This window comes from Choloepus didactylus, chromosome 5, assembly GCF_015220235.1.
Source record: "Choloepus didactylus isolate mChoDid1 chromosome 5, mChoDid1.pri, whole genome shotgun sequence".
NCBI classification, from domain to species: Eukaryota; Metazoa; Chordata; class Mammalia; order Pilosa; family Megalonychidae; genus Choloepus; species Choloepus didactylus.
Window position 1 is genome coordinate 147,240,291 of NC_051311.1, and position 13,232 is coordinate 147,253,522.

At 39.6% G+C, this 13,232-nt stretch overlaps 1 protein-coding gene across 4 annotated transcripts in view; it reads right to left on the reverse strand.

Annotated features, from left to right (window-relative positions):
- Window positions 1–13,232, reverse strand: part of ELMO1 (engulfment and cell motility 1) — a 548,078-nt gene that overhangs the window by 333,773 nt on the left and 201,073 nt on the right. For all 4 annotated transcript variants that reach the window (XM_037837090.1, XM_037837088.1, XM_037837089.1 and 1 more), the window contains 3 exons: window positions 9,238–9,288; window positions 6,339–6,461; window positions 4,876–5,007 (listed from right to left, as the gene is read on the reverse strand). In XM_037837090.1, the coding sequence (XP_037693018.1) occupies window positions 4,876–5,007; window positions 6,339–6,461; window positions 9,238–9,288 (306 nt within the window). The remainder of the gene's footprint in view (window positions 1–4,875; window positions 5,008–6,338; window positions 6,462–9,237; window positions 9,289–13,232) is intronic.

Here is a 13,232-nt window from a genome sequence, read left to right on the forward strand (position 1 = left end):
TCTCACACTCCCCGTGAGTGTCTGTCACAGTGTCAGAGTGACATGTGTCATGTGTCATGTGTCATGTGACAATGTCAGCAGTCATCATTGCATCATACTACCAGCTTCTAAATGCATAGGCGGCTCCCTGTGTCTACTCATTTCATCACACAACACATCTACTGAGAGTGATAACTATTATGCCCATCTAAAGATAAGAAAATGGAGACAAGAAAATGTCCAGTTACTTGCCCCAGTCACGTAGCTTATAAACGGGAAAGTCAGGAATCAACCCTGACAGCCTGAATCTGGAGCCCAAGCTCCGAATCCCAGCAGCATTTGACTAGGAGCCTTCCTTTTGTGGTAGAGGGAGGGGGACAGAGATGAAGAAAGAGACATATGGACATGCAGGTCAGTTCATTTCCTGCCATATGTATTTCAGAAAAAAATAGATATATTAAAAGGACACTACAAACTGCGTATCTAATTATGTATAATTATACATGTGTAACCATGCATAGTCATCTTCTACACCCAAGAAGGTAGGGCGTCCTCTTAAAATCTGAACATGAATCTTAATTCTGAAAAAACATTTTTCCCATTACCCATTACCTTTTTTCAGCCTTCAAATCTTAGTGCTTTTAGTTTTCTTTCAGGACAATCTGAAAATGTTAAGGAAAATGTTTATCAAAACTTTTCATATTAAAGCACATTATATTGTTCAGAAGAGTTTCTTTTAAAAAAATTTATTTTGGCACCAGTTGACTAAAGGAAAAGGAAAAACAAAAAAGGAAAATGCCTTGTCCAATTTTAATATCTGCCTTGATTCAGGAAGGATCAGATAAATGAACCAGAGACATCTCCTTTTTAAATCCTTGTCCAATAGACTGGACAAAGAAAATAAAATTCACAAAGAAAGAAGCTATAAATCAGAGATCAGTGCAGAGACAAGGCATTCTGAAGGGGCTCTGGCTAGTAACACACTTCATAAAGAATGGAAATCATTTGCACAGTTTTGGGGTGTAGTTTGCATACAGGCATCTCCCCTATTTTCAAAATAAGATCATTCTAAAAGCAAGAATTTGCCTTTCTATCGTCTTGACAGATCCATCCACCCTTCCTTAGGAGTTCCAAGAATATTAACTATCATCTCAAACTATCCTGACCCCTCCTACCTCCAGCAGAACTACAAAGGAAGGCCCTTTTTGAAACTAGATCATCCTTAACTCAGAGATTTTAGACGATAAAGCAGCTTTGCTTTGAAATCAGGTGCTTTTCTGTGTTATGACCCCTCATACAAGCCATTTAACTACTTTCTATTGAGACTTTAGGATTACTTTAACAGAAAAATCTGCTCTGTTGCAATGCTGTGCTGAGAACAACTGAGGCCCATCTGCTTTCTCAAAGGTGTGGTGGTTTATTATTCTTTAACAAACTGTTCTACTTGTCTTTTGGAGCAACTGCCCCTTTTATTTGGGAAAACTTAAAAAGTTACCTCGGAGTTCTGTGACGTGTTCTCTCCAAAAAGGAAGGGAAGGAACTAGAAGGAAGCAACATTACATCCTCCCTTGCAGAACCTGTGCTGGTCCCTAAGATAGCATCTCACAAGGCCCTCATGACACCTTGAAATAGAAGTATAGCTGCCCGGTTCCATAGCTGAAGACACTGACACCCAAATGGGTGAAATAACTGGCTCACTGCCCCATGGCTGCAAGGAGGAAAGCTGAGATTGAAACGTAGGCTTGCTTAATTCCCACAACTTGTCATTTAACATCCCCTGGGCATGGAAGTGAAATGAGAAATAACAGTCTTCATCGCATAAACCGAACTTTTCTTCAACGAGATCCCAAAGATCATCCATACCTCAAACTGCCCCACGAAGTTCAGTAAGGGGTTAAGAATCAGGACTATTTCCCTTTTAGAAGCACAGAGAGAATTCTGCTTCAGGCCTGCTTACAGCATCTAGAGCTTTTGCAGCCAGACTCTTCTTAGCCTCTGCCAGCTTTCAGCATTTTTGCAAGATGATCTCTAGATGGGGCAATGAGCATGTGATTCAGTTGACTGAGGCTTGTCTATTTCTGGCTGGCTGGATAGCCAAAAGTGAAAGTATCTCCTTGTCAAAGTTGTTGGATCGTTTCCAGCATTTGACATCACTACTAAACAGCCTTCCCAATTTCTCAATTCTCTGATGCAAGAACGTGGCTTGGAAGAAGTTGCAGGGGAAGGACTAAAATTTTAAACTTAAAAAAGAACCATGGAAAAAATGAAGGAAACCAACACTCCCATTTGGTTATTCTCTGTTTGGGGATTTTGCTTTTTCTAAAATGACTTTTCAAGTCCACGGGGAGGTGAGCCAAAGGCCTTAAAGACACTTAACTTCCAGTTAAAAAATATATATACACCGTTCTTCATAATAAAATACTCATGAAGCAAAACACTCACAAGACTGAGATATAACTAATACCAATTGTGGAAGGAATTATCAGTAGTCTAACTCAGATGGAGATAGATTGAAAAAAATTACCCAGGCTTTGGCACATGGAATATCCTGCTGATTTCACACAAGAACAGAGCCTGAAATATAAAGAGAAGTGCTTCTTAGCTCCCTCTTCCCCATGATACGTACCCTTCCTAGAGACCCAGAGACTATAATAGAATGCCACTCTGAGTCCCACCGAGTGTTCATTTTCCTCTCTCCTCCATCCCTCACACAGCATGGCAGAAAGAAGAAATGACACCTGATGTTCTGGGATTTGACTGCCCCCACTGAAAACCGCTTCAATCTGGGGCAGAAACATATATATGCAAAGAATATATACATTTACTTGTAAAGACATGTAAAGAGACATGCACATATAAGGAACTCTAGTTCTGCATTTTCTAAATAGTTCAAAAGTGCCAGAAATCCAGGTAGTGACAGAGGGACGAAGATGAAATTTCAGGAACACAGGGGTCTTCTAGAACCAGGTTCTCGACCAGGACAGGGTCAGATTCAGTTGGAAGGTTTTTCAAAAGGCACATGCCTTGATGTCTTGGCTGGCATAGAGTGGGAGAGCCTGGGTGATCCTGCAAGCTTCCCAGGTAATTTGGATATGCCTTGCTCACCACACAAAAGTAAAATCTGGAAGGAACTATGGGTAAGGTAGAAAGTAGATTCCATCCATCCTCCCTAAAGCTATATCTGGTGAAGGGACTCTGTTGACACTCAACTAGGTGAGGACAGGGCGTGGCCAACCACGAGGGACCCCTCACCTCATCCATCAGTCACGAAACTTTTGCCAAAATATTTAAAAGGAGATTCAACCAAAAGGTAAGAATGGAATGTCAAAATCAAAAAAGGGATGTCATGGCATAAAAGTAATACATGTGTAAAACAAGTTGCAAAACTGAATACAAATGGGGTGGGATGGGGGGATGATTTGGGTGTTTTTTTTTCACTTTTATTTTTTATTCTTGTTCTGGTTCTTTCTGATGTAAGGAAAATGTTCAGAGACAGATTGTGGTGATGAACACATAACTATGTTATCATACTGTGGACAGTGGATTATATATCATGGATGATTGTATGGTGTGTGAATGTATTTCAATAAAACTGAATTTAATAAAAAAAAAGAAATTAACAAAAAAACAAAACAAAACAAAAAAACAACAACAACAAAAAAACTGAATACAGTGATCAACCATTATTCTTATTAAAAAAGACATTAAAACTAACATTATAAAAACAATAACTTACCAGATTGTTAGATATTTTTTAAGTGGTTAAAAAAAATGATTACTTGGATCCGCTGTTGGTCGAAGTAGTAATTAATCAATGTTTGTGTAAAGCAATTTGGCAATATCAAAAGCCTTAAAAATGCATACCGTAGAAATCAGAGTTTCATGAATTTGCCCTAGGTACGTGGTCATATATGTGTGTGAATTCTGGGCTGCAATAAAAAGGCTTGGTTAAATAAACTGCAGTACTTCCAAATAATGAAAAAACTCCTCTGAAATGAAAAACAATACATGCTTACTCATAGGGAAATATTTTCCAAAAAAATTCCCATGAAAGATAAGGTTCCCAAATAACACATAAAGCATGATATAATTTTTAGCAAAATATGTGTTAATACTAATATTAATATTTTTTCAAGAAAAGAATATTTGAAATTATAAACTAATGCCTGGTGAGTTTCTAATTACTGAAGCCAAAATTGCATTCATGCCAATTATCGTGCAGGTTAAAATGGAAATCCAATTTTACACCTGCAGAATTGAAGATTAGCCCAAGGCCACTCAAAAACGTGGTAGTGATAAAGGCAAGAAAAGAATGCAAGAAGAAACAAAAATGACAGATTATTTTTAGGGCAGTCCAGGTTCTGATTTGCAAACTGAACAAAAAAGCCAAACTAGGAGATGTCTTGTTAGTATTGCTAGCAAGACATAGGTTTTAGGAATATATGAAGTGCATATATCTCAAAGTGATCAAAATTCAGGTTTCTCAAACAGATTTTGATATAAAAATCAACATATGGAAGTGATCCAATCACTAACCCTATAAGATCCATCCCCACCATTGCCATCACACCTTCGATTCAAATAGAACCTTAAGCATCCTGTGAAGTAGATTTAAAGAATTCTAGATGCATTCTGGATTAACCGCCCTTGGTTACACTTAATCAGAACTGCATAAACAAACAGCATTAGTCACCCTTGTGCAAGTTATTCCATTTCACTGCAGCCAGAAGGGATTTTCATGTGATCCTGTGTAAACCAGCTAAACATCTGGAAAATGTGGAAACTATTCTGTGAGGTGCAAGAAGACCACACGCTCAGAGGAGACATCGGTTACGAGCCTGAGGTCAGGCCCGGGGATACTGGAAGGAGAGAGCTTCCTGGGGATGGCTCACTTACAATAAAGCCAAGTTTCTTATAATCCCGTGTGTACATGGACTTGCGCTTCTCCATGCTGCCGCTACTGTTATTAGGCTCCGACTCTGCATCAAAAGCAATTCTTCGAAGTTCAAATATGATGTCCCTCTGAGCCTGAAGCAGTTAGGAAACAAAACAAAAGGGAGGTCTGCTTTTACTGCATGACATTACATACACTCCCTCTTTTCCCCAGTCTAAATGAATCATTGCATTCAGGCAAACGAAAAACAGATAAAAGACAACCAGTGTTCTAAGTTAGCGCTCTGGACACTTCACCGCCTCCTGCCTCTCTCCCTGCTGATCAGCCCTGGATTCCTTCCACAATTAACCTCACAGCCAAGTCATTTGGAGTGCTAATTCCACTTGCCCCATGCAGTTCTAAATGAGAGCCACAAATAAGCTGGAAGGGGTAGGGTTGCAGAAGGCCAAGCTAGAGAATCTAGGAGAAATAACATGGGTTGGAAGCTAAGTGAGAGGTATATATATATATGTATATATATATATATAACCTATATTCAAGTAACAAAGGGATCCCTAGCTCCACTGAGAAGCAACTTCCCAAACACAAAGTGAGTAAAAAATAAGAGGAAGGGTTTTCCTTCAGGGCAGGTTGGTCCATGTTAAGTTGCACTGCTCTCCACACTGGAAGTAGCAAGATGGCAGAATCTCATCTCTGAGACAGCTACCCTTGGCTTTGCCAAAAATGAAGATGCACGTTTCACAGCCTCTCAAAGCCTCCCATGGTTCTTAACCTCATGGCCTCAGGCCATTCATGAAGTGCGTGGCAGTTACACATTTCACATGTGCAGTGCACATCTGCAATCGATCAAGCGCTCACGTGCCAATAATGAGTGCTTTCCTTGTGCCAAAGCTGCGGCGCTGTTTAAGTTGAAAATGTGCTACAGCAAGGCTCCCAGCTGTTTCCTTTCACTCTACTCTTACACAGTAAAGTTCCCCAAAAGCTGTGTGGCTGGAGGTATAACCCTCCACGCACAACAACCCAAATCCTAGCAGAGGACACCAGCAAATAGATGAGCAACACAACACTTAACCCAGAAATCAGGTTCACCTAGGACCCCATCCTTAGCACCGATCACCGGAGAATGGAAAGGACTTTCTCAGGCTATAGAATTACTACCACACAGACACACCAAGTGGCCCCAGATGTCTGGGAACTTGACCCAAAGCCTCTACCATTCAAGGTACCTGGGTCAAGGGCCAAAGTTGTGGCCGAGTGATGTCTTATCCAATAAAGGGAGAGCATGCATGTGTTTGGGGCCTAATGAAAGAATCAATTATTTTATTCTATAATCCTAGATTCACCTAAATTTTATATTCATGTCACCAAGTGCTGAGATGATAACAAAACAATATTATGAGTGGAACAGTCCTGGTTTCAGGACTCTCTCCCTCTAAGCTTTCACTGCCAACTCACGGGCACGCACCTGATCCTGGGGATCCATCTTGGTCATCATTCTGTCCTCCAGGAGGTTAAAGGTGAGCACTTGCAGTACATAGAGCTGGTGCGCCATTTCATTATTGATGGCCCGCTGAGCTCGGATGACATGCTGGGGAGACAAATGACATTGGAAAAAACAAACAGACAACTAAAGTTAACCTCCATCATCAAGCCAAGTAGAACTTCAGAAGTCTTCATGTGGAGGCACAGAAGATGTAGGTTGGGGGAACCACCCTTCAGGGGAAATGTGGGGGCACAGGTAACATAAGAGCTTCCCTTCACATTCCAGGGCCCAAGCAGGTTCCCAATCTATAAGACAGAAACCAGATAATGGAGCTCTACTGTGTGCAGGAGGCAGCAGACTAGGGGAAGGCACTGGAAAGGCACTGGTGATTGCAGCCATCTAAATTAAGATGTCTGGAATGAGAGGGTCTCGGGAAGAACCGTGGAGTTCTAGAATGGAAGCACTCCACACAGCTGTGGAAAAAATGGTGTGTTATATACCATAATCAATTTTGCCATCATCTTACCCTAGGACTGTCTCTGAAAAGGGATCCCACTTCTAAATGGGGAAAAGTCGCAGGAACAACACACAAAAGCCAAGTGTATATCAAATTTGCAGTTAATTCCAAATGGAAACAAGACAGGGCCACCGTCATTACAACGCAGTGAGCGGGTTCAGGTGTTAACGATTAAATGAAAAATAAAATGGCCCTTCCCCATAGAAACAGAACTGAAAAAAAAAGAATAAATATAAAAGGACTGTCAGGAAGACTGGATTCAGAACCTTTGCTCCCACCAGAGCTGGGATCGCTGCCACTAATTCACACCTGGGCCTAACATACATCCTCCTTGGCACAGAGCACAGTTGTGCCTAAATAACGTCAAACAACAAGGTCATGTGGTGAGACAGCAATTCAAACCAGTTATTTCGAATATTGCTGGGCCCAATAATGTCTTGCTGTCTGAAAGAACTTTGCTTTGGCCCTCCGTTGCTATATTCTTTCAAGTGCTTAAACTGGATTCTAAGTGACAGTTCAGTGAATGACGGAGCTGCCCATGATAGGTGTCTGTGCAGGCTTCAAGAAGGAAACAGGCTTACAGTCAGGACTGGAGGAAGGCCCCCTTAGGGTGCTGCCTGGGTGCCCCCCGACCCGGCACACACCTGGACTCCAAACCATTGCCGTGAGCACCTGGCTGCAATAGCTAACAGAAGGAAAGGTGGGGAGAAGAGGGGAGAGTAGACGAAGAGGATGGGGAGGGTAACATATTACAAAGTTGCTGAACCAACACAATGAGGTCTAGGGGGTGGTGCATGGGAAGCGAGGCTATGGGATGAGGTAGGAAAATCAAACTAGAACATTCTGTCCTTCAGTCATCAGAACAGGCTGTTAACCCATAGTCCATACTTAACATCCACAGTGTATGGCTATCTATTTAATTAGCAACCCCAAATATCCACACTCCAAGTTCCTGCCAAAGAGTACCAACCTTGAACTGCCAGGCAGCCAGTTCTCATTTTACAAAGTCCCAGTGACCTTTGAGACAGGATGCCTATCATCAATCCATGCACTGGTTTTTCTGGGCATCCTGATGCTGACTGCCATACCAAGTTAGTATCCAGAATAAGCTACGACCCTATTAATTCAGTATTTCTGACCCTTCATCTCTCCACTCTCCTCCCCTTACACAAATACCTTCACTGAACTACACTTTGACATTGTGGTTTCCACTGTTCTTTGAGAGCCGATATAAAGAATATCCATATTATGAATTATCCTGCATTTCCTACAAAACCATAACTGAACCTAGAATCTGTTAGGATGCTGTACCAAGACCCATTTCAGGTTCCAGTTCCAGGGGGTAAAGTTTGCCATCACTGAACTGGAGCACCTACTTTTACCAAACAAAAAATTACATGTTTCTCTTTATCCTTGACAATTGGGCAGCTTAAAATCAAACTTGATGACAAATTGTAGTCATTCTTATTGGTCTTGGGATCTACAATATTTATTTCCTTTGCCATCATAAGGTTTTTAATTTTTAATGGCCTCATTACATTGGAAAATTTGCAGTGTGTGTCTGTGTGCTTCATTGTAAGCTTGCCACATTCCTCTTTGGAATGAACATGAAGAAATTAATAATTTTTTTTTTTATTTTAAAGCAAGGGAATCAGTCATGCTTGCTTCTTTCAGCCCTTGGTTAAAAATCAAGTAGCAGAAAAGACCTTGGACATCTTGATTTATTTCTGAACATTCAAAAGTTAACACTAAGGGATTCTTCATTTAGGTTTAAGGTTATTTTTGCATTGCTATTCATAAATGGGTGCCACTTATGATTTTCCTTCCTTTCTCTTGCAAAAGGCCAAGGAAAATGATGGCCAAATTTTCAGTTTTATTAAGAGCCAATATAAAGACTGACCATATAATGCAAACACTCCCAGGACCTGCTATTTTTTCAGCTATTTTCCTCATACCGGTGAATTTTTTTTAAGTCATGGAGCACCTGATATCCTTAGATGAGCTTTAAATGCAAATGTTTTTAAACGTTTTTTTTTTTGCAAAGCTAAAACTATGGTGAGTATAATAAACCTGTCCCACTGAGAAAGATTTCCAACTTGTCCTGCCAGAAGGTGTTTCCCTTTACTTTTCCTCTAAAGCAGTTCCAGGGACTTCCGCCACTTACCAGATGAGGCAATTCCTCGTGGGAAAGCCTTATTTATCGCAATTCCAAAAGCACACTTTCTGCTCCTTTATGGTTCCTACTGCTTCACCACAGAAGCAAGTTACAGAACAAATCAAAAACTACAGTCAAAAGAAGGGATAAATAAATACCCCAGGCCATTCCTCTCCAACCCAAAACAGGCACAGCACATTGGTACTCACCGTTAAAATTATGGAGCGCAGTTGCTTCTGGGCCAATATATTCGCCATCTCCTATGGAAGAAAAACACCCACACACAGGCTGAGGTTAGAAAGATACATTTCAGCACAGCCAGCCATGACTTTATCCGGGGGTGTGCCTCTCATCTGTACGTGGGCAGTATTTCTTATGAAATAATGAACTCAAGCAGGGAGTAGTATTCTATTTATTTTTTTGAATGTTCCATTTAGATAACAAAGCCACATTCAAAAGCAAAGGAAGGAATTTGGGCATCTAAACTTCTTTGTTATTTATTTATATTCGTGAAGGAATTTCCTCCTTCCAAAAAAAGGTGAGTGCTGAATACAAAGCCAACACTCCAAATGAAAGCACTAGTTCTCCATCAGAAACGTATAGCAGCTTTTATTAGATGCTATAAGTGCAGAAAGCATTTATGAGGCAACATCTGCCTGCACCAAAGAGAACCCAGTATTAAAGAACCATCACTTTAAAGAGCTACATCATCCGGAAGCAATTTCATCTTAATCTATGGAGAACCAAAATGCTAGCAGTGCATGCCCCAGGATAGGAAAATAGGCTACGAAAGTGGATGAAGTGGGATTTTAGCAAAGGACAACGATATGGGCAGACAGCTAGGCTACAGAGCCCACACTCAGCATTATTAGGCCTCATTTCTGCAAGCTATGCTTTGTACTCTGGCCTGCCTGACTGGCACAGAGGATTTGGGGGGGGATTTTATCAAATGCAATGATCCGCAAACTTCCTTTCTAAGTATTGACAAATAGAGACCAAGGAAAATTCAACATTGAGCACAGTCTTGGTGAAAACATTCAAAAGTAAAAATACTGCTCATATTCAGGAATACATTTGAATTTTGTTGGTTTTTTTTTTTCTTTTTTTCTTTTTTGGCAGGGGGCCTTTTGGTAGTTACTAGCTACTCGTACTGAGCAGAGAAGAAACTAAGCTAAAATTAAGGAACTCAACTATGAGTTCTATTAAAGTTAAAATAAACTTGCAGAAAGCAAGGAGAACCAAAAACACCAGGGGAGGGACACATGGGAGGGACACACAAGCAGGGCTTGGCAGAAGAGGGGAGAGCAGGCAGTGGGGAGAATGGGCTGACTGGATGCTGACAAAGAAAACACAGTGGACTTACAGTCAGAGGACAATCAAGGATGTCCACATTGTTCTCTACATCAACCTAATGGCGTCATGGCCACCACAGAAAGGAAAGGCAAGCAGGAGAGAAGAGGGATGGAAATTCAGAGGAGCTCTATTAGAGGCTGACAGCTCTATTTTAATGCCCTTGCAGACCCACTCAGTTGAAGAGAAGAGTGCGTTCATACTGTAAGGTGGTTCAAAAAGGCCAGATGGCATTAAAGTCGAAATCCAATACGAGGTCTTCTTCCAAGCTCTTGAAAATAAGAAAGCAAGGGCAGTGACACATTCGACACAGATCAAATAGTGATCCAGAAGGAACTCGCCCTTCTTCTGCTTAGATCTTCCTGATCAAAATAGAAAGGTCCACTATTTTTTTTTTTTTTAACTCAACCAATGACAAAAAAAGGCTCCTAAGAATATGCAGTTCTTTTAATTTCTTTTCTTTTCTAAGATGAAGTTGCTACCCAATTGAAACAAACAAAAAAAAAAGAATTAAGAAAAGAAAGGGAAAAAATCCCTGTGCCTGTTTTTGCCTGTTGATTTATGAGATTTTAAAATAAGTTAGAAGGGGAGAAAATTATTTCTAACCTTTATCAGACTGACTGTAATTATTTTCTTACAATATTTATCTTCTTAATAAGACTGTGGGCACCTCAAAGACACAGAGAATGTGTTATTCACCTTTGTATTCCCAGCCCAGAGCACAATGTCTGACACAGAGCAGACAATAAGTGGTTGATAATGGAATGAATGAATATTTTATAACAGCCTCTTAAAGAACAAGAGCTTGATCAGAAAGAAAATAGGAGTCCACATTCACATCATGGAATTTTTTTTGTCCAAAATGAAGGAATTGTTTGAGTATCCACAGGGAATATTTATAACATTAAAATGATATAAAAGTATAAAAAGACATAAATATCAATATACATATAGATATACTGACTTGGAAAGATATCCACAAAATATTGTTTAGTCTAAAAAGCAGTTTGTAAAAAAGTATATATTATAGTATCCTCACATTTGGGGGAAAAAAATGACAAATGTAGGAGAGTATTTTCAGAGAACAAAGCGGGAAGTAGCAACATGAAAGACACTAATTAGTGAGTGACTGCCATGTTCTCTCTGGGAATGCAATTGTAGGAGTCTTTAAATAAAACTTCTTCCTTTCAAAGCTGCATTTTCTGATTTTTCTACTAAATCTTTTAACTAAAAAGTTGTTTGTGAAGAATGCTTATCAAAACCAACAAAACCATAAATATCTGTAGAGAAATTTGGGGGAAAAGGAAATTACACTCCAGCTCCTAGCACGCTGCCGGGCCCAAATTCTCTTGAATGCAAGAGAAAAAAAAAAAAAATTGCTGACTCTCCCTGCCAAGTGAAAAGAGCTGAATGGGATAGTAATTTCCTTCAGTAAAAGCAGAAATAAAGCATAGGTGTTTAAATTCATTCCAAATTCAATTTCTCTTTTGAAAAATGAAGAATTTTGAGAAATTTTTGAAAAATAAAGGAAACCCAGATAATGGAATTCTACAAGTGAGTTTGGCCCCAAAACAGAAAGAGAAAGTGACATAAATAAAAGCTTTTGACTGGAGTGAAATGTATCCAGTGCCCTAAAGTTTAAAAAAAAAACAACTAAGGCTTTAAATCCAATAAAATAAATTTTTAGATTACATTTTCATCTAATTGGAGTAAGAAAATGGGCTTGGTGTCTTTCAGGCTTCAGGGAGTCCTTTACTTGGCAAATAAAAAGAGTGCTGTGGGAGGAGCCTCCTTGTTTGGTGTTTAAAGGAAGAGTATGGATGAGGTCAGATTCTAGTTCTTTACTCCCTTTGAGTCTCAATTTCCTTATTTGTACAATGGAAAGAAAAAGGTCCCCTCCTGATATAAGAATTAAATGAAAATAAATGTAAAACCCAGAACACTGTGCTTGGCTGGTGTAAGGCAGACTCTCCATACGATCATCAGTGGCAGATGGGTAAATTTCCCTATTTCCCAAAAAAATTCAGAACTTCTAATTTTTCCAGAACATATGCACTAACAATGGCAATGTCAAATTTGGGCCAGCTAATGCTTCACTCTTCTAAAAGAGTCCAGACTAAAGTGCAAACTAGCAGCTGTTAATGTAACACACAGCAACCCAGGTGAGATCACCAATTAACTTAATCTTCTACTTTACAGGCCCCCATTCACCTTCAGAAAATAATATCACACACACTTTCCCTCATCATGAACTTGAAATCATTTTTAGGGCTTACTCTCTCAACTCACTGAAAATTAAAACATACACACATTTTCAAAACACTCATTTTGTCTTGAAAAACGACATTCTTTGGTTCATCTTAAATTCAGCACAATTTTAAAAGTCTAAGTTAATGGGCAAGTAACTACCTTCACAATTTTATTTCAAAGACTCAGTTAGCTATACACTTTGTAGATTTTCTGCCAGATTATATACACTCTTTCTTAAGCTGGATTTTTCTTTTAAATGGTAAAATGTTATTAAATGACTCTGTGGGTTTATTATCATTATTATAGCAATATATCAGCAAATTCAGTCATGTCAGTCTCATAATACATAATTAAAATATTTGATCACAGAATCCAAACCTAATGTGATACCGGTATTTCATTACATTTTCATTTTTATCAGTGTCCAGGAGTCAGTACAGATTGTCACCTGTCCCTTGAGGTCACCACTGTCCATGCCAGGTTTGCACATGTCCACAGTGAGAACAGACAGGACCTTTGTTGGTTAGGAGTTATCAAAGGGGCACCCACCCATGATCCTACCTAAAATCTTAAAGGCACCCTTATAAAAAATTACATACATACA